At 40.9% G+C, this 26217-nt stretch overlaps 1 protein-coding gene across 1 annotated transcript in view; it reads right to left on the minus strand.

Moving 5' to 3' along the window:
* Nucleotides 1–18016: 18016 nt before the first annotated feature.
* Nucleotides 18017–26217, minus strand: part of ENOX2 (ecto-NOX disulfide-thiol exchanger 2) — a 334982-nt gene continuing 326781 nt past the window's right edge. The window contains 3 exon segments of the mRNA XM_033201081.1: nucleotides 18017–19563; nucleotides 22132–22217; nucleotides 25912–26020. Coding sequence (XP_033056972.1) covers nucleotides 19432–19563; nucleotides 22132–22217; nucleotides 25912–26020 — 327 coding nt within the window. The 3' untranslated portion in view covers nucleotides 18017–19431.

Genomic DNA, 26217 nt, shown 5'->3' on the forward strand with positions numbered 1-26217 from the left:
GTCTACGTGGGTTTTCTCCATGTCCTCCTGTCTCCTCTCACAGCTCAAAGCTGTGCACGTTAGATTCATTGGCGTGTCTGTATGATCCCAGTGTGAATGAGTGTGGCTGTGTGTGTGTATGCCCTGTGATGGGTTGGCGTCCTGTCCAGGGCTGGTTCCCACATGGCATCCTGAGCTGCTGGGAGGGGCTACAGTCACCACAACCCTGAACTGGAATAAACAGGTAAATAATTCTCTGACTTATTATTTCTTAAATGTATGTATAACTCACATTTATTTCCATGTTTACTATTAGATGTGTCTGGGGTCTTTATTTAGAAGTTTGTGATTTTTTGACCATAAATATGCCATAACTCTTGCTTATATCAATTAACTTGTGGGAAACCATTGAGGACGTTAAGTGAGTTCTTACCGTACTACCTCAATTTTTTTGGTCATAATCAACAGTAAATATTTTATTTTATTTTTGAGACGGAGTCTTACTCTGTCACCCAGGCTGGAGTGCAGTGGCGTGATCTCAGCTCACTGCAACCTCTGCCTCCCAGGTTCAAGGGATTCTCCTGTCTCAGCCTCCCAAGTAGCTGGGATTACAGGTGCACACCACCATGCCAGGCTAATTTTTGTATTTGTAGTAGAGATGAGGTTTCATCCTGTTGGCCAGGCTGGTCTCAAACTCCTGACCTCAGGTGATCCACCCACCTTAGCCTCCCAAAGTGCTGGGATTACAGGCATGAGTCACCGCACCTGGCCAACAGTAAAGATTTAAAAATCAACTTTACTAAAATGTTATTTTAGTAACGTAACGTTAGTTTTTTTGTCTAGGTTAGCCTTTTGTCTGGCTTCTTTTGTTCAGCATTAAGCTTTTGGAATTCATATATGTTAATAAGTATATCAGTAGTATGTCCCTTTGTATTGCTGAATAGTATTTCATCGTATGAATACAACTCTATTTTTAAATTTACCTCCTGTTGGACATACAGGTTGTTTCCTGTTTTGGCCATTGTAAATAAAGCTACTATGAACATTCATGTACAAGTCTTTTTGTGGACATAGGTTTCCATTTCTTTTGAGTAAATAGCCAGGAGTGGCATTTCTGAGACATATGGTAAGTGTATGTTTAACTTTGCCAGATGCTACCAAACTGTTTTCCAAAGTGCTTATACCATTTTACATTTCAGCAGCAGTGTATGAGAGTTCCAGTTGATCTGCATGCTCACCAACACATGGTATTATCACTCTTTCTAATGTTAGCCATTTGAGTGAGTGAGTAGTGGTATCTCATTGTAGTATAATTTGCATTTTGCTAGTGACTCATAATAGTGAGAAACTTTTCACATGTCTATTGATCATTCCTATGTGTTATTTTATGAATGTTTGTTTAAATTATTATCCATTTAAAAATATTAAGTAGTTTGCCTCTGATTATTGAGTTGCAAGAGTTCTTTATGTGTTCTGGATAGAAGTCCTGTGTCAGTTATTTGGATTGTGAATATAATTTTGAATTAATTTTTGTGTATGGAGTGAGGTAAGGGTGGAGGTTCATTTTATGTGACATGGATAGTCAATTGTTTCAGCACTTAGCTGGACTGTGCCTGGAATCTGCTCTATTTTGGGCTTCCTATTATGTGAAATAAGTTATTAATTTATGCCAAAAATATCTGCGTATATTAATTCCTATGGCCACCTCCCAGTTTTTCATCTAACGTTTCTAGTCAGAGCAACAGGAGAAGGCATAGGGGAAATTACCTAAGTGTGTAAGGCTCTGTAACTACACACACCACACACACACACGGAGAGTGAGAGAGAGAGGAGAGAGAGAGAGACAACACACCCCTACACAGAGATTGATTTTCTCATTCTTGTTTACCCAAGTGCAATGATGTACGTCATCATCATAGTTCACAGCAACCAGTGACAAAATTAGTTTAAATCCAAAATTAAATCCCAAACACATCTTTCTCCTTCCTTTAGCTCTGGCACATTTTACCCTGCTGACTCTAGTTCTTTTCTAATTCTGTAACGTAAGCCTTTATCGTCTCCTGCTGGGTGCACCATAACCACCTTCCTGGCCTTTTCTCTCCTAAATCAATCCTGCCAGACTACTTTTTTTTTTTCAGTGCTCTTTTCCCTAAATTGTTCCTAAGCTCAGACCTCCACAATGTCTTGTTCTCTAACCTCATCAGGTTCAGACTATTCTGCCTGGCTCTCAAGACCCCACCGCTTCTATCTTCCAGTAGGCTGACATCCTCACTTTTCCATAGACAGCCTGTATTCATTCCTGCCCTGTGCTTTTCGTTCATGCCATTCTCCTCTACAAAGCCTTCTGTGAGCTCTCTAGCCTCATCACATTTTTAATTGTGAATTCCTGCCGCATAATCCAGTCAGCCTCTGTCTTTTCTTACATTATTCACGTTATTGAATGTGTAATCTTGTCTCCCCAATTGGGATGGTGGCTATGTGAGTGTAAGGACTCTATCTCATATTCTTCTCTCCCCTGCAATGCTGAGCACATAAATGCTTTTCTGGATTATTTTAGTGTTATTTTTTCACTCGCTGATTAGAGTGAATGTCAATTTGAAGTAAAAAGAAAAGACACTTTTTACTTTTAGAGTTCCCTTTTCATCTCTATGGTTGGCTTTGGTGGCTTTGTGCTCCTGGAAGGAGGAAAGATTACTATGGGGGAACACTATGGCAACTCCACCCCCAACTTCTTAATTATCTCCACAGGTTTGGAGGTGGATAGGAGGCCAATATTCTCTAATTCCAGGCCAGAAGTGAATGAGGAAGCAGAAAGCAGATGGCTGGAGAGGAGTATTCTCTTTCTTAGACATCAGGAAAATGCAAGCAACTGACCTCTGATTAACCCTCGGTCGCCCCAGCAAAGACCAGGACCACTCTCCCCAAAGGAGCTGCAGGCACTGCTGTTTCCTAGCTTTAACCAAGTGAAGGGAGAAACTTAATTGGGAAAATATTTTTAGAAATGATTATTTTAAAATTGCACATAGGAAGTACTCAAGGAGAAAAGTATGCAAGAAAATATACTCTTACTTTCTGTTTTCTGTCCCCATTGCCAATGAAAGAGGCTCTCCCTGCACTCTCACCTTGCAGTTGAGCCATGAGGGACAAGATTCTGGAAGTGGCCCCCAGTACCTCCCTATAGAGGTGGGGAGAGAGTTGTATTAATTCCTCACACGTGGCCCCATGCACATACATACACACACAATCAGTCTCCTTGGCTTTGTCTTTCCTTATCCTTTAAAGACAAATTTCCAGTCTGATATCATCAGTGATTTGATCTGTTCTGTCCATGTCTCAGAAGGACTGGCCCTTGGGTTTCATCCTTGCTGGCGAGGAATTTTAGCTGTTCGATAGTGTAACAGCTGTGCCTGGGGACCATGAATCACTCATGATTTTCAGTAATCTATAACAAACTTCCAATGGCATTAAATTCAGTTTTTACATGTATGAAGTCTGACCTGTGAAGAAAAAAAGGCTGTAAATACAATGCTTTCAAATGAAAGTAGCGATTAGTAGTTGACTGCCATCCACTTTGTGTTGCTCTGTGGATTACTTCAGCTAGAATTTCTGGTGCTGCAGAAAACTAGTTGAGAAAATAACAATTCTTTATGAGCAATTTCAGGTTTTCTTACCATTTTGCATTCTTCTGCTTTAATTTGTTTTCCATTAGTACATGCTCAAGTGTAGCTTAAGGAAAGAGCACTAAGCTGGAAGTGAGAGACTGAAAATGTTCCAGCTCTGCCATTGTCTCACTCTGTGACTATGGGCAGGTCATTTTCCTTCTCTGCCTCAGTTTCCTGATCTGTAAAAGGAGGGGCTTAAACAGGATAGCCTTGAAGGGACCCTCCAGCTTTGACATTTTGCCATTGCAATCAAATATGCCATTTGATGGATTTTTTAAAACAAAAAATGGAATTTGTAACACTGACATTAGCTGTTTATTTTTCTTCTTCTTTCTTTCTCTCAATAATAAGCCTCAGAGTGGGATTTCAAAATTAGAATTTCCTACAATCTGCAACCATAATGATAGAACCATCACAGGATGACTATTAGAGTTAATATTCTTATCCGTATATATCTAGAGAAGCAAATAACGTTTGAAGATCTTTCTGCTGTTTCTCTCTGGGTTCTTTATCCAGAGGTTTTTATGTAGCTAATGTGTCCTAGCAGTAAGAAAAGTGGAAATGCAATGAGTGAAAGAAAATAAAGCCCCCTCCTTTTGTCTTTGTCCTAGTCTGTCTTTGTGATTGTTTCTCGGCTAACCACCTGTGTTTTACTGCTCAGGGAGCTCAGCATATATCGCCGGCACTCATTCACTGCTAATAACAGCTGCTAATAGCCTCCCATCTCCTGTCAGGGCTGTCACAGTTGATTTTTTTTTTTTTAACATATCTATGAGTTCCATCAGATTTAACAGCTGAAAATCCAGTTCATTAAGAAGCACCCTAAGTATTTCAGAGTGAGCTAGTTTTCCAAGGCCAGGCTTAAGTACAGAATCTGGTGAAAGGGAGTCTAGATATGGATCAAATAAGAACCTGGAGCTTTATGCCCAGAAATTTGGGAGGAGAAAGGGAGTTAAACAGTAAATAGGATAACTTAAGGAATGGGATGTGTGTTTAGTTTGGCAAAAATACCTGATGTCCTCATGTACTCCTTCAAAGTATATATATATAATATATATATATATGTGTGTGTGTGTGTGTGTGTATACATATATTATACACACACACATATATATACATATACATATAAAGGTGTGTGTGTGTTTGTCTTCCTCCACTAGAATGCTTAGTCCATATGACAAGTAGTAGAAAACTTATTTTTGTGTGTTTTGTTCACTGCTGTATTCCCAGTGGCCAGAGCCAAGGCAGGCACATAGTAGGTGCTCAATTTGTTGAATGAGTAAATGATTGAAGGCATTATCCAAGACTGGGTGACCATTGTTTGAGACCCAAGCCTCAGTGAGACAATATGAAGAGGAAAGGTCATTAGGTGGTCCACCCCACCTAAAGACCATACATTTCCTAGTATCTGCTTAGATAGAATAATGGAATTACAAAACTCATGTTTTTGGTAGTCAACTTACAATAAATATAAAAAATATGTAAAACTTGTAATAATGGAGGAGCTTGAAGTATAAGCACTCAGTATGAACCTGGTTGGGTGGCTTTATACTAAGCAGGTTTGGAGAGATGAATTACTGTGACAGTTAATTTTATGTATCAACTTGACTGGGTCACGTGGTGCCTAGACATTTGGTTAAACATTATTTCTGAGTGTGTCTGTGAGGGCGTTTCTGGATGAGATTAGCATTTAAATTAAATTAGTAGACTGAGTAAAGCAGATAGCCCTCCCCAGTGTGAACGAGCATCATTCAATCCATTGAGGGCCTGAACGGAACAAAAAGGTGGAGGAGAATGCATTATATTAGCTCTCTGTCTCTGCCTGACTGCTTGAGATGGGATATTGGTCTTCTTTTGCCCTCAGACTAGAACTTACATCATTGGTTCTCTTGGTTCTCAGGCCTTGAGACTTGGACTGGAACTATACCATGGGCTTTCCTAGGTCTCCATCTTATCAATTGCAGATCATGAGACTTCTCAACCTCCATAATCATGTGAACCAATTCCTTATTTTTAAAACATGTGTATCATCTCCTATTGGCTCTGCTTCTCTGGAGAGCTCTAATACACTTTATGTTCTTATAATGGCTGTGTAGTCCCCCATACTCCCCACCCTCATCAATACTCTTTCATAACCAATGGAAGAAGTTATGGAAGAAATTACCAAGTGTGGGAGGCCAGGCCTGCAATTCTTGGTAGTTTTTAACAAAAATTATGTATTTTCACTCCTGTTTACCTGAGAATGATGACACGGCAAACAGTGGCAAACAGTTTAAATTTATATTATCTAATATTTCTTCTTTCTTTCAGCTCTACTGCACTGTCTATTGGTAATCACATTTTTATCTTTGAAATGTTCTCTTACCCTTTTCTTTTTGGACACTAAGTTGTACTGGATAAATATAACTACGTTATACTTCTGGGACCCCTTTTCCATTTCCTTTTTTTTTTTTTTTTTGTAGAATGTCTCTCAAATCTCTCTCTTCCTCCTTAGTCCTATTTCCATTACTGTGGTCCAAGCCCTGATCATCTTATGCCTGGCAAACTTTAATAGCCTTCTGTTTGACTCCCTGGCTTCCAGCTGCTTTTTCTCCATGCTGCATCTTGGTATTCTAATTATCTGGCATTTTGGCAGGTGTCTTAGTCTGTTCGGGCTGCTATAATAAAATACCACTGACTGGGCATCTTATAAACAACAGAAATTTATTTCTCACCGGTCTGGAGGCTGGGAAGTCCAAAATCAAGGTGCTGGCAGATTTGGTATCTGGAGGGGCTCAATTTCTGGTTCATAGATGACGTCTTCTAGCTGTTGTCCTCACATCAGGAGGGGCAAGTCAGCTCTCTTGGGCCATTCCTCCTAGATAGCATCTTCTAGCTGTGTCCTCACATGGTAAATAAGGCTAACTAGCTCTTTGTGTTCTTTTTTATAAGGCACTAATTCCAATCGTGAGGGCTTTGATCTCATGATTTAATTTCCCAAAGGCCTCATCTTCTAATACCATCACCTTGGGGGTTAGAGTTTCAACATATGCATTTTTAAGGGGACACAAGGATTCAGACCATAGCAACCAGACTGTGGTTTTAGAATCTGGGGGCTTAAGCAAGCATCAGATACTGCACAGAATGGGAGATTGGGAAAGGAGGAAAGAATGCTCATCAGCCTTCAGACTCAACTAGTCTAGAGATCACTACCAGCCATCAGGTGTGCAGTCTTGTTGAAATATTCTGGGCAGAGGAAGGGGTGGGTGTCTTATACCCAGATTGTGGCTTACCAAGGGCTGGAACCAGAAAAAAAACAAGTACACCAGCATGCAGGCTTCCTGGAGACCCCCTATAATTAGAAGGGTCATTGTTTCTAACGCCTGGGCTACAATTTTTATCAAGGGTCTGGATGAGAGAGAAGCCTTTGCTTATTAGCATAATCTCCATGGAGAATCCTTATACCTTCCCCATGCTCGCCTTTTTTGTTGGTGGCATGAGGAGGGATATGGAGAGAGGAGGGTGTGGCAATTATTGTTCTAGTTGACTGGCACTTTCCTTCTCAATTTTCTGCCTCTCCTCCCCTACCCCTGCCCAGCCACTTTGGTTTCTCTTGGGCACTGCTCTGCATCCCAGTCCACTTACATAGTTTTCCCGGAAGCGCCCATTTTGTTACATGACACTAGCCCCATGGCTGCCTGGTCTGGACACTTGAATCAAGTTGGTCAATGAGTTCCTTCCTCAGAGTTTCTGTATTTGAGGTCAGAGTATACTTCAGTTCTCTCTGTGTGTGTAGTTGGCTTTCTTAAAATGTGAAGCTCTGGAGTTGTTGGTGATGGCAGCAAGAAGAAAGAATGAAGTCATAATTCAGATAGCGATAGTGACAAGAGACATGCAGAGGCCTGGCTCATTCTGTGGCACCAGTGTAGTTGTTTCTGAGGCCCAGGGAGATTCCTGGCTTTTGATTCCGTAAAGTAGTAATGATGATACTTCACATTTACATCATGCTTCAAGTACTTTAAATAACTTATTTAAGTCTCATGATAATCCCGTGAGGAAGATAGTGCCATCATTTCCATTTTACAGATGAAAAAACTGAGGCAGAGGAGGCCGAGTAACTTGCTCAAGGTCACAGAGTCAGGACTTTACCCATGGAGTTAGATTTCATTCTCTTCACATTATACCTCCAATCTTTGTAGCAATTATCTAAATCACCCTTGCCTAAGCCAGTTCAAGAACCCTACCACTACCCCTAGGCAAGAGAAAGGGTCCTAATAGATGAAATTACTTTTCATGTGCCCAACTTTAGAAGTTTAATTCTCTCTGCTCTTTCTCCTTTGTTGCCTCCTTTCTTCTCCTTTTCACTTGCCCTTCCTTTCTTGTTTTCTTCATTTCTTCTCCCTAGCTCACTGTCACTCTTTTTGAAATATGTCAGTCATTCTCCCTATTTTCTTGATTATTCTTAACAACATGCAATGGTATTGTCATTTTCCATATTAAAAACTGCTCTCGACTCAATTTCCCCCTTCAGTTTCAACCCCATTTCTATGCTCCTCTGTACAACCAAATTCTTTAAAAGGGTTATGCATATTCATTTTCCAATTCTTCTGCTTTTATACTCTCCTAAACCTACTTGTTAGGCGTGTGCCCTCCACCACTCTACTGAAACTCAAGTTTACAAGTGACCTCCACATTGCTAAATCCAGAGGTCATTTCTCAGTTCTTACATTAATTGCCCTTTCAGCAGCATTTGACACCTTCACTCCATCCTTGCTCACTTCCTTACTTGACTTCTAGGATGTTACACTCCTGTGGTCCTTTTCAGTGTCACTTGTTGGTTTTTCTCATATCCCTGGCCTTTTAATCTTGGCATTCTCCTGGCCTCAGTCCTTGGACCTTGGTCATCTCCTTGGTAATCTAATTTAGTTTCATGACTTTAAATACTATCTGAAGCTGATGATTTCCAACTGTATATTTGCAACTTGGACCTCTTTTCTAACCTTCAGATTCCTTTATCCAGCTGCCTACTTGGCATTTCCACCTGAAAGAGACTCAGCATCTCAAACTTAACATCTCCAAATCTGATCTTTCTTCTCAAATCTGCTCCTTCTGTAGTCTTCCCCATCTTAGTAAGTTCCACTGGTTTGCGCCAAGAAGCTTCATTCTTCATTCCACTCTTTCTCTTACAGCCTGTATTCAATTAATTCACATGTTTTTTTTTTTTTTTGAGACGGAGTCTCGCTCTGTCACCCAGGCTGGAGTGCAGTGGCCGGATCTCAGCTCACTGCAAGCTCCGCCTCCCGGGTTTTAAGCCATTCTCCTGCCTCAGCCTCCCGAGTAGCTGGGACTACAGGCGCCCGCCACCTCGCCCGGCTAGTTTTTTGTATTTTTTAGTAGAGACGGGGTTTCACCGTGTTAGCTAGGATGGTCTCGATCTCCTGACCTCGTGATCCGCCCGCCTCGGCCTCCCAAAGTGCTGGGATTACAGGCTTGAGCCACCGCGCCCGGCCCACATGTTTAAAATACATCTGGAATCATACCATTTCTTATAACTTCCAATGCTATAACCGTGGTCCAAAATCACCTTTATTTCTTATCTAGATTATTGCAGTGACCTCCAGTGGGTCTCCCTATTTCCTCCCTTACCATTTACAGTTTACTTTCCACTCAGCATCCAGAGCGATCCTTTGAAAATGCTTACCTTTAAAAAATCTTTACTCAAATGATGTTTTCTCAGGTGTTCAAATATCACCCTATTTAAAATTCAACATGGCCCACCAATATTCTCTATCCTATTTCCCTTTTTCATCTTTTTCCTTAGCACTTAGTACCTTCTCATATATTATATAATTTATTTACTTTGTTTATTGTTAGTCTACTTGTGCTATGGATTGAATTGTGTCCCCTGCCATTTATATGTTGAAGCCCTAATCCCAAAGTGATGGTATTTGGAGATGGGGCCTTTGAAAGGTAAATAGGGGGAGATGAGGTCATAAGGATGGGCCCTCATGATGGGATTAGTGCTCTTATAAGAAGAGATATTAGAGAGCTTTCTCTTTCTCTCCCCCAGCTTCTCTCTTTCTCTTTCTCTCCTATGTAAAGACAGTGAAAAAGTGGCCATCTGCAAACCAGGAAGAGAGCCCTCACCAGGAAACTCAATCAGTCAGCAATTTGATCTTGGAATGTTCAGCCTCCAGAACTGAGAAATAAATTTCTGTTGTTTGAACTATCTAGTCTATGGTATTTTTGTTATGACTGCCCAAGCTGATGAAAACACACACCCCTACCCCATCCCTAGAGCATAAGCTCAAGGACAAGAAGTTTTGTCTGATTGCTTACTGTTGTAGCATCAATGTCTAGAATAGTTGTCTAGCATGTAGTGGGTGCTCCGTAAATATTTGCTAAGTAAATGCATGAATGAATGAATCAGATATGGTCCTTGCAGAGAGGATGACATGTACATGAGCATACTATGAAGTAGACAGTGGTTAAGTCATATGATGAAGGTACAGATAAAGGGTTCTGAGGGCTCCAAGAAAGGGAGAGGTCATTCAGAGATGGAGAAGGAGTGAGGGGAATCCAGGAGGGCTTAATGGAGAAGGTAGCATTTGAGTTAGACCTTGAATGAAGGGTAAGTTTCAGACTTGTGGATGTATGGGGAGGTACAGGGAGTTCAGTCTGGCTGAAGTAGTGTATTTGAAGAGTAGTACAAGTGGAAAATACAGTTAAAATGAAGTATGGAGCAAAATCATAAAAGGCACTGAATGCCAGGGTAAGGAGATTTGTCTTTAGGTGTGGTATGAAGTGGAGCAGATATGAAGGTTATAGAATTCGCAGTAAAACTTTGAGTCATCAATCAATGATAGTCTCTGATTTAACTTTTGGTTCTTTCTTCAATTAATTGTCTCTTACTTAACTCCAAGTTCTTTAGGAGCTTGATGATATGGTTCCTAACCATAATAGACAAGAAACAAACAAGAAGAAGAAAGAGGAGAGATTGGATATGAAAACAGATATACTTCCAGGGAGAAAGGGAAAATTGCTCGATGGCTTCTTGGCTTGAAGGATGAAGATGGAACCCTCAACTTCAGGCTTAATACCTCTGTGACTGTGCAATCTAATAACTAAAGTTCTCAGTGGCAGCATGGATCCATAATGCAAAGGAGAGGTCAGGACAAGTCCGGAACCTTTTAACATCATGGGAAAGGATGTAAAGTATCTCAGAAATATTTAAAAATTTTTTAAAATTAAAAATGAGTTTTAAAAGGTTAATACTGGAAGGGGCAAGTTTCAATTATCTGGTAAGTGCACTTATATTAAATACTATAAACAAGGCATGATTGTAATACTGGTTTTACCAAGTGCTGCATGCACTGCTCTGTGTGTGTGTGTGTGTGTGTGTGAGAGAGAGAGAGAGAGAGAGAGAGAGAGAAGGCTGTATTAAGTGAAAAACATTGAATTCAGCATTCCAGGTTTTTGTCTCCTGAACTGGTTCAAATGGGTAGAATATGTTCATTAGTGTATTAAAACTCATCCACACCCTTGATTCTTTGAGTTCTTCTTCATACTCCTCAAGAATAGTGTCTCAGATTTATCTATACATCCCCTATTGTCTGGCAGAATGTCTTAAGACAGATTAAGCACTTGAACCACATATGAATTGAAATATTGAATTTCATGTCTTGAGGTCCAGCCACATGAAACAGACTGTTTTACTAGTGTGGGCACAAAACTTATTTTCTTAAAAGGGGATAAGATAATGCCTTATGTTTTCTTTCTTTCTTTCTTTTTTTTTTTTTTTAACTCTGCTTGGAATTTCTTGCCTTTTTATGATACCAACCACTCATTGGGCAGATGTCTTCAGGGACGTCAACAACGCCCAGTTCCCTTTCCTGTGCTAGAACTGATGGTTTGGAGCCTAACATCTTGTGAGTAGTGGCTCATTTTTTCCTAAATGCGGTACTTTATACTTGCTCACACTGAAGCTCATCTGTCACTCCTTCACATGGAAATGCAAACTTGAAGGCATCTCTTGTCATTATGCATTGACTTAGAATTTCAAAATGTGCAAAGAATTAGTATCTAAATCATTTATAAATCTTATTGTTAAAAATATATTTTATTTAATAAGTGATTCTTTAGAGCTTACCATGTGATGGACATTATTCTAAGTAATTTATAAATATTAACGCATTTAATGAAGCTACTCCCAGTCCCGATTTGGGAACTCTCACTTTACCTTTCATCAGTCTTCCTGCTGTTGGTGCTTCTTTACATAGTGACTTCAGGTAGAATTTAGTGAGTGTGTGAATTTGGATGGAAAAGTTAAATTCATATTTTTACTAACCTCTAACTGAAATTTGGCATTTTCTTTCCTTATAAATGTAGGCTACAAAATACAGAGATGTTAGCAGTACCTGCGTCTTTTTCATCGGTATCATAGATATTATCATATCACATGATATTGTGGATTTCTTGGGTTGTTTATGCTCATCACTATTTCAAAACTGAAGTGGTTATTAGACTTGTTGCTGTTTCATATTGCTATTTCAGGTGTTAAAGGAGCATATATGTTACTATATCACAAACATGTTTTAAAAATATTTTGAGAAGTGTACTATTACAATATCCAGATGATCCCCAACTTACAATGGTTTGACTTACATTTTTCAACTTTATAATGGTGTGAATGCAATGTATGTTCAGTAAAAAATGTATTTTGAGTACTCATACAGGTTTCTGTTTGGTATTGTTTTTCTGTTTCAGTACAGAAACAGATTCCATTTTTCACTTTTCAGTATGGTATTCAACACATTACGAGATATTTGACATTTTATTATAAAATAGGCTTTGTGTTAGATAATTTTTTGCCCAAATGTAGGCTAAAGTGGTCTGAGCGTGTTTAAGGTAGGCTAGGCTAAGCTATGATGTTTGGCAGGTTAGGTGTATTAAATGCATTTTTGACTTATGACATTTTCAACTTATGATCGTTTTATTGGCATGTAACCATATAGTAAGTCAAGGAGCATCTGTAGTTGGTTTCCTTTGTATTTTATTTCATTCATTTTAAAAACGTCATTCTGATAAGGACTTCATGTACTTCACCAGACTTACAAAGGGGTTCATGGCACCAAAAAATGTTCAGAACCCCTACTTTGTATTCCCTCAGCTATAATAGGCAGAGGCTGGAGCTGAAGTGGGGTAGAGATAGGGAGAAATTAGGAATCTTGCATTCTCATCCCAGCTCCATCATCCACTTAGCTGTGCGACCTAGGGTATAGTTCTTCATCTTTTGAGATTTGTTTTCCTTAGCTGCAACGATGGTGAGGAAGTCATCTGCCCCTGCTAGTTCACAGTGTGTTGTGAAGATCAAATGACATAATGCATAAAAAAGGATGAGTTTGTGTCCTTTGTAGGGACATGGATGCAGCTGGAAACCATCATTCTTAGCAAACTATCACAAGAACAGAAAACCAAACACCGCATGTTCTCACTCATAGGTGGGAACTGAACAATGAGGTCACTTGGACTCGGGAAGGGGAACATCACACATCGGGGCCTATCATGGGGAGGAGGGAAGGGAGAGGGATTGCATTGGGAGTTATACCTGATATAAATGATGAATTGATGGGTGAAAAAATAAAAAAAAATGACATAATGCTTGTGCACGGAGTTACTTTGAAAACAACTTAAAGCACCATATAACGTATTTATTGAGGAATAGTAATAAGTTAAGGTTTCAGAGGTCTGATGCCACAGAGGACTATTCATTTTAGGGTAGTCTCATATTCAAACAGACTTAGAGTGAATGCAGTTGGGCAGAATACTCTTTAATGTGTCCTGTATACCATTTCCATCCAAGATCTGATGTCATCTCCATAGGGCTCTATGGCCTTGAATGTGCATACCTGTGTGTATAATCAATTCTTTTCTTTCCTTCTGTTGCCTCAATAATTAATTACTTTAGTATGCCTTTGAGGTCATCCTCCCAGATAGAAAATGTAAACAAGCTTAAAACTTCAAAGCTTACTGTCAAACTGAAAAACTGGGACGATGTTATGAATCTTGGGAAATGGTAGAGGAGATAAGACCTCCTTGGCCTTCTTGTTAACGGGATGTGGTCTATCTTGTAATGGGAGTGGGTAGAATTGGAAGGATACTGAGACCGTGTCAGAAGACAGTAGAAGGAAATTTCCTCACCGTGTTTGGCTTAGGCCAAGCACTACCTAACTCTAATGGAGCATTGTTCAGTAAAATCTCCTGAATTTCTCTGAGCCAGCAGGTCTCCTTCTTTTAAGTTATTGTGTGGCTTTATGGGATCCCCATTACTATGAAGGTAGCTCTGGTGTCATTAAAGCATTGTTGATATGACTATTGGCTGGATAATGATTATAGCTATTTATTGAGCACTTACTTTGCCAGGCATAGTACTGGGCACTTTACATTGATCAACACCTCATAAATGAAACTTCGAGGGAAATATATGATTTTCACTTTACAGATTTAAAAAAGGCTCAGAGAAGTGACAGTGTTATAAAGTGACCTGGGGCACCATGACTGTGTCATTTAGCAGGCTCCCCTACCAGAATATAAGCTCTTGAGGGAAGGGGACATGTTGTGTTCACCTTTGAATTTCCAGGACTAAGACTCGAACATATCAGGCACTCTATAATGGCACATGAATTAACAACATGGGGTTTATAATAATATTACCAATTAGGTTGGTATGAAGATTAAATAAAATATTGGTGCAGTGGAAAGTTTTAAGCTTGTGATTGGAGAGACCAAGATTCAAATTTCATTTCTGCCTCTTAAAAACTTAAGCACTTTGGGAGGCCAAGGTGGGTGGATCACGAGGTCAGGAGATTGAGACCATCCTGGCTAACACAGTGAAACCCTGTCTCTTCTAAAAATACAAAATACAAAAAAAAAAAAAAAAAATTAGCAGGGTGTGGTGGTGGGCGTCTATAGTCTCAGCTACTCTGGAGGCTGAGGCAGTAGAATGGCATGAACCCAGGAGGCGGAGCTTGCAGTGAGCCGAGATCACACCACTGCACTCCAGCCTGGGTGACAGAGTGAGACTCCGTCTGAAAAAAAAAAAAAAATCAAGCAAGTTACTGTACATCTCCAAGTCTCAGCTGAAATGGAGGCTAATAAATTTACTTTTCACATTGTAGTAAACATAAAATATATATACATGTGTGTGTGTATACATATACGTGTGCATGTATATATATGTATATACATGCATGTATATATCCTGTTAAGTAGGAATCACTAAATAATGTTAGCTTTTATTATTATTAGTTCATATGAATGTAGCTTATTTATTTTTATTTTTTATGTTTTTTTGAGACAGAGTCTCACTCTGTCACGCAGGTTGGAGTGCAGTGGCATGATCTTGGCTCACTGCAAACTCCGCCTCCCGAGTTCAAGCGATTCTCCTGCCTCAGCCTCCTGTGTAGCCGGGCTTACAGGTGTGCACCACCATGCCCGGATAAATTTTGTATTTTTTAAGTAGAGACAGGGTTTCACCATGTTGGCCAGGCTGGTCTCCAACTCTTGTCCTCAGGAGATCTGCCCACCTTGGCCTCCCAAAGTGCTGGGATTACAGGCGTGAGCCACTGCACCCAGCCTGAATGTAGTTTAAAATGCTACACAAATACTAATGTAACAAACCTTTACTAAACACCTACAGTGTACCAGGTTCTGGGGATATGGCAGTAAACAAGACAGATGAGAACCATACTCTCATGCAGCTTATACTCTGGAGGTAGGGCGGGGGCATAGATAGTAATAGTTCAAGTGTCAAGAGCAAGAGGTCATTACCACCTTATCGACACAATTCATGGGTGGTCAGCACTGAATATTTTCACAATTAACTTTTATGGCTTTGGCTAAAGGGTGAAAGACTTAAGTTCAGTGTGTTGCAGCTACCCTTCTAGGTTTTTGAAGGCAGGGGCCAGCCGTACTCCTTTTGTGTCCCATTGTGCCTGACAGTGTTTGGGACAGAGTAAATGTTTGGAGTATGTATAAACAGCTGAATTTCGTCTCTTGAAGTCCAGCAACATGATGTGGCCGTACAGTTCTATGTATGAACACAAAAACATTTTTTTTTTTTTTTCTGGAGACAGGCTCTCACTCACTCTGTTGCCCAGATTGGAGTGTAGTGGAGCGATCTCGGCTCACTGCAACCTCTGCCTCAAGCGATTCTCCTGCCTCAGCCTCCCACATAGCTGGGATTATAGGTGCCCGCCACCACGCCTGGCTAATTTTTGTATTTTCAGTAGAGACGGGGTGGGAAGGGGGGGGGGGTCTCACCATGTTGGCCAGGCTGGTCTCGAACTCCTGACCTCAAGTGATCTGCCTGCCTTGGCCTCCCAAAGCGCTGGGATCACAGGTGTGAACCACCACTCCTGGCCCACAAAAACATTTTTTTAAATGTGGGTAAGCTCACGAACTTTGGTTGAATCACAATCATACCTCTTATTGAGAACTGACTATGGGCCGAGCACTGGTTGAGCAATTTGCAGATGCTACCTCATTGACTCTTTCCTACCATTCTGTGAGGTAGGTACTATTTCTTCTTAATTTTGCCTATAAGAAATTGAAGCTCTCGTTGTGTCCATGTAACTTGCCTGAAGACACACAGAGACTTTGGGCATCGTGACTACCTAATAGGTGCTCAGCAGATGGTAGCAACTGTGGTAGAAAATGAAGCCATATCTACCTGATGTACCATCTAAGACAGCTGAGAATCCCAAGGGCTCACACAGTTCTACTGGGCAAGTTAAAAATTCTCGTGCATTTATGCTATCTTTTCAAATAATACAGTTTCTTCTGCCTTATATGCAAAGCATACATTTTTGGGCCAAAATTAAAAAAAAAAAAAAAACTCTATGTAACTTGAATGCAGATGTGTCTTTATTTTCTATGAAAATAACTTCCATTTGCATTGAAGACATTTAACAAGCAACTTGGTAATAAAAAAAGTCAGAATTAGAGATGTCACAGGACTAAGGAAGGAGATGAAAAAATCATTTGTAAAATAAAATAAAGCTTCTATTCATTATTATATTGAAGAAACGCTAACTACTGTATCTCATAAACATAACAAAACAGCAATATTTCAAAATTCTGGAGCAACAACAGAACCATAAATAGCATTGGGACTTTGTAGGAAAAAGCAGCTTCATTAATAGATTTCTATGATGGATGAAAAGGTTTGTGAGAGATGGTATGTGCCACAATTTGATTGTGTAATGTAATGCATATTCATATCTATATATCTCTATATATCTATGCTTATTTATATATAGATATATATGAGAGAGATCTATTTATTTTAAGGAATTGGCTCTTGCGATTATGGGTGCTGGCAAGTTAGAGATTTGTAGGGCAGGCCGGCAGGCTGGAAGTTCTGGCAGGAGTTGGATGTAGCAGTTTTCAGTCCAACGGCAGTCTCGAAGCAGAATTCCCTCCTCAGGCGACTTCAGTCTTCTCTCTTAAGGCCTTTAACTGATCAGATGAGGTTCACCCACATTATAATGGGTAACCTGTTTTACTCAAAGTCTACTGGCTTAAATGTTAATCACATCTAAAATATACCTTCACAGCAATATCTAGACTGGTGTTTGACCAAGCAACTCGGCACTATAGCCTAGCCAAGTTGCCACATACAATTAACCATAACAACTAGTATATTCAAGCAAACTGGGAGGAGTCTATCTATACTCAACTGGCAGGAGTAACAGAAACAGACAATCTGCGGTGTTAGTTGATTAAGTGAAGGAGAGTAAGGTGCTTAGGTGTGGCAGCTGTTGCTTTAAACATTTTTAAAAATGTATTAATATCATGGTAAGGAGTTTGATTTTTTTCTTTTATTTTTTAGTTCCGGGGTACATGTGCAGGATGTGCAGGTTTGTTACACAGGTGAACGTGTGCCATGGTGGTTTGCTGCACCTCAACCCATCTCCTAGGTACTAAGCCTGGCATGCATTAGCTCTTTTTCCTACTGCTCTCCCCTAAAAATTAATTTATTTAAACAAGAATAACTGTAAGTGGAAAGTTTCCCTTGATTTCATAGATATTATTAAAATTAGGTATTCCAAGAGCCCCTGAGACGGATGAATCAAAGCCTTCGGTAGTGTTGATGAGAGATGCATCAGTGAGGGAGCCAGTGTAAAATTAACCCTAGCTTCCTGCTGGTGCCATAGCAGGGTGCTTGAGGGGAAAGCCAGTTCTCAGCATGAACGGGCTGCGGTGGAACCCTATTTCCAATTGTCAAGGCAGGCTCGGCATCTTTTTCCAACATCCTAGTAACCCAAAGGAAGGAACTGAGATAACTACTAATAGATTACTTAGAGAGAAAGTCATTAAAAACAGGACACAAAACGGAGGTATAAAAAGGAATATTTATCTTTTAAAAATACAACTTTGAACACTACTGGCATTTCATTTACAAAGTATTTTCGTGAAATACTCTCCATTGGCTTTGCTTACTCAGTACATTCTTTTATCTTCAATCGAGACTCAAGGGAGGGTATGCTTGCATTATTGTAAGTACCACAACCACCACCACACACAATAAAGACCATCTCTGCCTCAGGATATTTGCCCCAAACCTTCATCCTCTCCGTTTCCTTTCCACCAAGCAGAAGTTTCTGAATAGTCCACTCACATGCTGCCATTGCGATTTGTCGATGGGCGCTACAGAACTGGAGGTGTCTCTGGCAATCTGCACTCCAGGTGGAGCTGACTTATTTGTAGAAAGCCTCACAAACCCTGGCTCATTATTTATTCATTGATTCATTACTATTAATACTTATATCAAGTCTTTGCAAACATTCAGCATGAAGTAAACATAGTATTTACAGCAGTACACGGTTTGCAATTCAACACACTGACAACAGAAGCAAACGGACCAAGAGACCGTAAGAAGGCCAGAGGGGAAAGAAAATTAACACAAATCCCTTCTGTCACTGTGTGCGCACGTGCGTGTTTGTGCGTGTGTGTCCACACATGAGCGTGTTTTAATTCATAGAAAACGAACATGCCCTCCTTTAAAAGCAGACTATTTACAAGTGATTCTGAATAGCACGAACACATGCCAGTCATACTGGATACTTGCTTTCTGCAAACACATCTAGATGTACTTTTTACAATTCTGAAACAGGTCTTTAATGTGATATGTTAGAGAAAATAACTTTGGAACATTTGTCAACTTTTGGTTCATAGTAATTTTGCAAAAAGCCACAAACCATGCTTTGTCATTTAAAAGGTGAACCTGGTCAGGCACCTTCTAGAAGACACTGATGTGTTATTTATTTACTGGTTTACTGGGGATTGGAAAGACAATGGCAGTTACACAGAGGACTTAGTGCCGCTCTCATTCCTTTCACCAGTAGCAACATTAATGTAAAGAGAAGTTTAGAAACACAAATCACATACAAATCATCAAAACATTTCAGTTAACAGTGATTAAAAAAATACCAAAGTCTACAACAGTAGTACAGACACTGAAAACACTCCAAATACTGTTTAGCCTCAGGACTTTTGCAATATTTAAAGACAACCAATTGACAGAAAGGGGAGGAAGTTACAGCACTTGCGGTTTGAGGCAATTTCTCTTTAGGGCCTGTAGTTCGAGGTGCTGTCCTAGGATCCTTATTTTAACTCAAAAGATTTTCCAGGAATGAATTGACAAATTCAAAGGAACTTCCACTTGAAAACCATTAAAAATACAAATCACTTTCTATGCTTGTCCAACACATATTTATCTTCAGGATCCCAAGTTGTTAGACAAAGAGATTTAGGTCAGCTTCAAGCCCTCGAAGCCACAGAATTTCCATCTCTTTTCCAGGCTGGCTCCAACTCCAGTCATTTCCTGCTTGAAGGTATGCTGGAGTCTACCCATGAGACACTCCACATCACTGGTGCAGATCTGTGGGACAGACAGAACATCTCCATTCAAAATCAGTTCTATTTTCCTAGTCTTCTTTCCCAGTGTTTCCTACTTTAGAATGCTGATGTGTCTGTGTGTGTGTTGGGCGGGGCAGGGCGGGGTGGGGGGTGGGGGGCGTTTAACCTCCTTCCGCTCCTTGCGCATTTGTGTGTGTTGGCAGAGTGGCTTCCAGCCAGCAGCGTTCCTCTGCTGTGACCATCAGACAGGGTCCGCTGAGTTGCTATCAGAAAGAGCTGGGGTCAGTCATGTGGAAAGGCCTGGGTTTGTAAGAAGCTGAATGATGGCTGCTCTGTGCTGGTGATGCTGTGTGTAGGTCCACTGAAGCTGCTGAGCCTTTTCGGAGGGGAGGAAGGTAGAAATGGCTGCCACCAGAGCAGAATCCCTCACAAATGCGTTAGTTCATAATGAAGTAACAGGAATGGGGAAAGCTCTGTGTTCATACTTCTCTGCATTGTCTTTCTCTCCCCACTTCTCTCTCTCTTCTCTCTCTCTCTCTCTCTCTCTCTCTCTCTCTCCCTCACACACACACACACCCCTCAATACGAAAACAAAAACAAATCTGTGGACTCTTTTAGGACTTGTTTTAGGTGGTCATCTTCACATTGGTAGAGTTAGTAAGTTACTCTCCTCACTATGAGCCTTGGCACTAGGGCTTGGGTAAAGAGCACCAGGGGATCCTGAAAGAAACCTAGAATTGGCACCACAATGAATGTCCCTGAAGCTGGAGGGAGCCCCAGTTCTGTTGGTATCACCTCAGGCTGTCTTTGGGAGGCCCTGGCACTACTTTGGCAGGAAGTTGCTAAGGGGGAGCTAGGCCTAGGCTAGGAGTGCAGTTATGCCTTCTTCCCAGTGCCGTATCCAGTCAAGTGAACGAAGCACATGCCAGGGTATCATATAGAGTAGAATCCCCATTTCAGAAAACATAGATAATGTGTATAGACATATACATTTAATATAGGTGCAGCACACTTGCAGGAAAGGGTCTGAAATCTGTGCCGAACTGTTAACAGTGGTTATCCTCAAGCAGTGGGATTGTGGGTGGTAACCTGCACTTTCCCTTTACTAGATTTCTATACGGCTTACATTTTAAAGATAATGTGCATGTATTATTTTTGTAAATTAAAAAAGCAGCAGATGTTTTTACTGACACATAGTTCAATTTCATACCATTGCAATGGACTGCTCGGTCCTAGTATTCACATTGCATCCTCCCCTTCACTGCCAAATGGGCCATTTAATTGCAGAATAGCATCACTTCCCAGAGGGAAATGAAGGGGAGTGCTAGCTAGAATGAAAGCAAATGCCATTGAAGAGGATGTATCACCACAGCTGGGATGTGGTTAGAACAGTAAGACTCCCAAGTGGGCCACTGCCTTTGTTAAGAGGACATATGCTTAAATGACTTAACATTTTGGACAGCACCTATATTCAATGGCACTTCTCGAAAGTCCCAGATCCTATGAAATAGGCAGTACAATTTATGGGCACATTTCCCTGAATGCTGCTTCTGAAAAAAAAGTATCCTGAGCTGATTCATTCTGAGGAGTCAAGAGTCCTCTCCAGCCTCTTAGAGGCATCCTTTATTTCCTAGGGAATTAGCACTTACCCCTGCTCCAGATGCCCTAGGAGTTCCCCCAAAGGAGAGCATCCAGAGAAGGAAATGGACCATGAGATCATCTGTGAGCAAATATTCAGTCTGTGTTACAGAGGCCCTCAGCTCATTGCTCTATCTTTTTTTTTTTTTTTTTTTTTTTGCTCCTGCCTCCCTTGTTTTGTAATAGACAATAGCAGGGGTGATGGTGGGAGAGGTGGATGGTGTAAGACTTCCCATTTTGAAAATGAACATTGGCTAATGGCTAAAAACCCAGGACAAAAGTTTGATGGGGCCGGGTACGGTGGCTCATGCCTGTAATCCCAGCACTTTGGGAGGCCGAGGCAGGTGGCTTGCTTGAGTCCAGGAGTTTGAGGCCATCCTGGGCAATGTGATGAAACCCTGTTTCTATAAAAAAATACAAAAATTAGCCAGGCATAGTGGCATGCGTCTGTAGTCCCAACTACTCAGGAGGCTGAGGTGGAAGGATTACTTGAGCCCATGAGGTTGAGGCTGCAGTGAGCTGTGATCTCAGAAATGCACTCCAGCCTGGGCAACAGAGTGAGACTCTGTCTCAAAAAAAAGTTTGATGGGTAAGAAAGCTGATATGGATTGGTTTGCAGCTTATAGGTAAATTAAGAGAAAAGAGGAAAAATCTTCTAAGATGTATGTTTGAAAAAGGATGGTCAACTTATTCAAGTTTGCCTGAGACTGCCCTGGTTTTAACATCAAAAGTCTCAAGTCCCAGAAACTCTTCAGTACCCAGCAAACCAGGACACACGGTCATCCTACTTGCAAGGGGGAAGCTCTGCTCTGAATCACAGTGAGAGAGCAGGTAAGGGAAACTTCCTGAAAGCAGTAACCAGTGACCTATTTATGCTTGAGGAGAGTCAGGTTACCTGTTAACAAAGAACTCCACACATCCCCTTGCATCCCCATTTTAGGCCCCCATATACCTTATTATCAAGACGGTGCAAGTAGGAACAGATGTATTCAATGCTTGCTCCAAATGGGTGAACATGAAGGAATGTGGAGATAATCCCTACAGAGACAAGAGCATGGAGGTTATACTTGAGCCTTGTATTCCTTGAGGTTCCACATGACAGTGAATAGCAAGCGCTGACTCATATGTACAACATAAATACAGTGGACACTATTCTAAGTTTACACGTATCTTACTCATTTAATCTTTATAATAATCCCATGAGGTGGGTATTGTCATCCCCATTTCACAGCTGAGGACGCTGACGCACTAAAAGTGTGAGCAACTTGTCCAAGGTCATACAGCTGGTAAGTGGCAGAGCTGGTATTTGAACCCAGACAGTCACATACTGCCTCTTACTGTGCTGTATCACACGTAGAAAAGCTGGCATTTGAGGAGTCACTTTCATTGTTTGTGATAGCTAAACACTGTCTGAATTCAAGGATTTTATAATGAATTTACACTGTGCCGGGCTTTTGCAGTTCCTTCACAGTCTTTAGACTTTAGCGTCTTAGGTGTTAATAATGCCTTGCTGTTGTGGTAAACGTACAAATCATGTACTTTCCTGATTAACCTTGTGCCTCTCACAAGAAAGTCTGCTGATTGTATTTGGGTATTATTTTGTGAATAGCTCTGTAAAGAAAAGCCAAACATTTCATTCACGGCTAACTCAAGTGGTCACTAGCATTCTGTGCTTAGAGCCTCGAATCTCTTTGTGTAACAGAATTCTGATAGCAGTTTACAGCCTCCAGGAATGCCCCTGATTTCCACTTAGCCTGACTCTGGGGTGACTGGCAGCTTCACATGCTGCCTTGATTGTTCTGGCCATTAGGTTAATTGTTCTAATACTTCTTTCTCTGGCAACAGGTGGAAAATAAATTGCTCAAAAGTATAATATTTCTTTCTTTCAATTTGTTTTGAGTTCACCTCCTTTCATAAGATCTTAAGTGCATCAAATAGACTCAGAATTGAGTTTGTTGAAAATTGCCAGGAAATAAAAGCAAAATTTGATTTGGTTTCTAAACTACAACTTGTCTGTCCCTTTAAGAGGCTGGCAAAAGACTAACACAGGTTTAAATTGGTGTTTGAAGTTCAGTCAAGGGGGTAAGTTGGAGAGGGGTTCCAGAAGGAACTGATGGCAGGGCTCAAAATCTGTTCAAAAGGGATGCTATTACTTAGAACATTACTTTATTCTTAAATGGCTAGGTAAATTGAAGTTCTAAACACTGATTCTGGCTGAGAAACTTAAATTCTGAAGAAGACATTCCATGTTTGAAGAAATTCTAGATGTCCTGGCCAAGAAAGGCTGTCAAATGCCAAGAAATAACTCCAGAGGTTTAAAAACAAGCGATTTTGTGGGTTCACACCCAAAAAGCTGATTGAAAAATAGATTTTCCTTTCTCCGTGCCAGCCCAAGACTACCTTCTTGAAAAAACAAAACAAGAAACACTTATTTTAAGAATCTTTTTTTCTAGGACTATCCATTCACAGAGGCTTCCTTCTATCCCCAGCATTTCTCTGACAGGTCTCCCTGTTGCCATGCCAATTTGTTAAGAACTTGGAGTTGGAAGACGTTAATAAGTTGTAATAAGTTGTCACTTTTCTTGAAGATTCAATGGCAGATCCCCCTGTGCATCTTTATTAACATATCAAAGTGTTAAATCTGAGGATAATATCCATTACCAAAGGAGGCAGAGATATCTTAAAAATATGCAGAAGCCAGTCAGTGTGGAGGGCTTTTGAGACTAGAGTGGGGCTACTGTATAGCTCAGCTTCCTAGATGGCAGCTGGGATTATCTGCTGTGGCCCAAGACCAGTCACTCTTAAATGATTAGCCCCTCTTAAATATTTTACAGCCTCAATCTGCCACTGTTCTCCAAATGGTTAATAGTGTGAAGTGTAAAATATTTTCTACTTACTGAGGGCTTACTATGGACCAGGGACTATACTAAGTGATTTAGGTGAGTTACTGTATTTAATACTCACAACTGCCCTTTCGGGTTGGTAATATCATTACGTCCATTTTGCAGATGGAGGAACTGAAGCTCAGAGAAGAAATGGTGGGGTCAAGATGGGAAGCCAGGTCTGTCTGATTCTTTAAATATTTGTGCTATCTTGCTTTTCTGAATGACTTTTTACAGAGAGCAATGCTAGCATGAACCTCATCAAAGCCCACTAGTGTCCAACACACCGCAGCTTCCTGAGTCATCTGCCACTGTGTTATAATCAAAAAATAAACATCTGGTCTTTGTCCCTGGTCCCCGGGGCACACAGCTCCTAAAACCCTTGGAATTTCTGGAGTGATAAGAGTTAAGATGACGGGTAGCTGGGGGCCCCTTATAGCTTTAGAATTGGGGCTGGCCATCAGAAAGACTTAGGCATGATCAGAGAGTTGGAACATCAGGGAGGAGAGAGTGGCTGGAGATTGAGTTAATCACCAATAGCCAGTGATTTCATCAATCATGCCTATATAATGAAGCCTCCATAAGAACTCTGAAATGATGGGGTTCAGAGAGGTTTCTGGTTGGCAAACACAACAAGATACGCACCCAAAAAGGTATAGAAACTCCGCATACCCCTTCCCAGTACCTTGCTCTATATACCTCTTTCATTGTATCCTTTATACTAAATCAGTAAGAGTAAGTAAGGTACTTTCCTGAGTTGTGTGAGCCACTCTAGCAAATTATCAAACCTGGGGTGGGTATTGTGGAAACCCCTGACTTTGTAGCCAAATCAGACAGAAGTAGAGGAAACCTGGAGACCCTGTATTTGAGACTGGCATCTATAGAGAGGGCAGTCTTCTGGGACTGAGCCCTTAAACCCATGGAGTCTAATGTTTTTTTATTTTTTTTTTTTTTGAGACGGAGTCTCGCTCTGTCACCCAGGCTGGAGTGCAGTGGCCGGATCTCAGCTCACTGCAAGCTCCGCCTCCCGGGTTTACGCCATTCTCCTGCCTCAGCCTCCCGAGTAGCTGGGACTACAGGCACCCGCCACCTCGCCCAGCTAGTTTTTTGTATTTTTTTAGTAGAGATGGGGTTTCACCGTGTTAGCCAGGATGGTCTCGATCTCCTGACCTCGTGATCCACCCATCTCGGCCTCCCAAAGTGCTGGGATTACAGGCTTGAGCCACCGCACCTGGCCCGGAGTCTAATGTTAAACTCTAACTTTGGGTAGTGAGTGTGAGAACGGAATTCAACTGTAGGACACCCACTTGGTATTGAAGAGTTGGAGATGTAGTGTTGGAAAAGACACCATGCATCTGGTGTCAGGAGGTTAAAACAAACAAACAAATAATCCCTTGTCATTTGGCGTCAGAAGTGTAAAAATAGCTTAGTTAATAACCTGGAAAAACTCGCCTATACTTGCTCCAGAGGCTCTCTGGAAAAGCTCTCTGCCAAGTAGGGTCTGCACTAGCCCCCTGAGTGGACACGAGAGGGCTTATCTATCCTTGCACAGATATTTAAAAAAAATCTACAATGTGTTTCTCCAGCTGACCCCCTTAGCTTAGTGCTTGTACTGACATGCTTGACTGCTTGACATGGCAGTGGCTACAAGGAGCGTGAGGGGGGCTGGCAGCTGCTGTTAAATTTGGAAATTTGTAGTTGTTCTTAACCTATCATCTTCAGAACTCTGAGTTCTTGCGCTGCCATGCTTCATAAATGCTTGACATGTGCTTGTTAATCTTAGGTAAAGCCCTCCTCTCCTGCATTGTACCTAGGCATTGTACGTGGCATGTGTACATTAGCTTCCTTACCCACTAGCAGTGCTTCACGTTCAGATTTGATAGGACTGCTGTTCATGGTCTTCTCAAGAGGGTATTCGCTATCCTGGTTTGATGCACACAGCCTAGAAGCACAGCTTTCCTGTGGACACAACATGCTTCCCAGGTCAGTTCACTTTATTTGGCAATAGAGTTGGTTTCAATTAACTACACAACAGGTAACTTAACACAGGACTATAAAAGCAATACTGTTCAATTTAGATTACTGAATGGGAGGGAAAATATCATAAATTACAAAAGCATCACAGATATTCCAAAGCTTATTTTTAGGGCTCCAAA

The sequence above is a fragment of the Trachypithecus francoisi genome, unplaced genomic scaffold (genome assembly GCF_009764315.1).
Source record: "Trachypithecus francoisi isolate TF-2019V2 unplaced genomic scaffold, Tfra_2.0 Lachesis_group6, whole genome shotgun sequence".
Taxonomy (NCBI): domain Eukaryota; kingdom Metazoa; phylum Chordata; class Mammalia; order Primates; family Cercopithecidae; genus Trachypithecus; species Trachypithecus francoisi.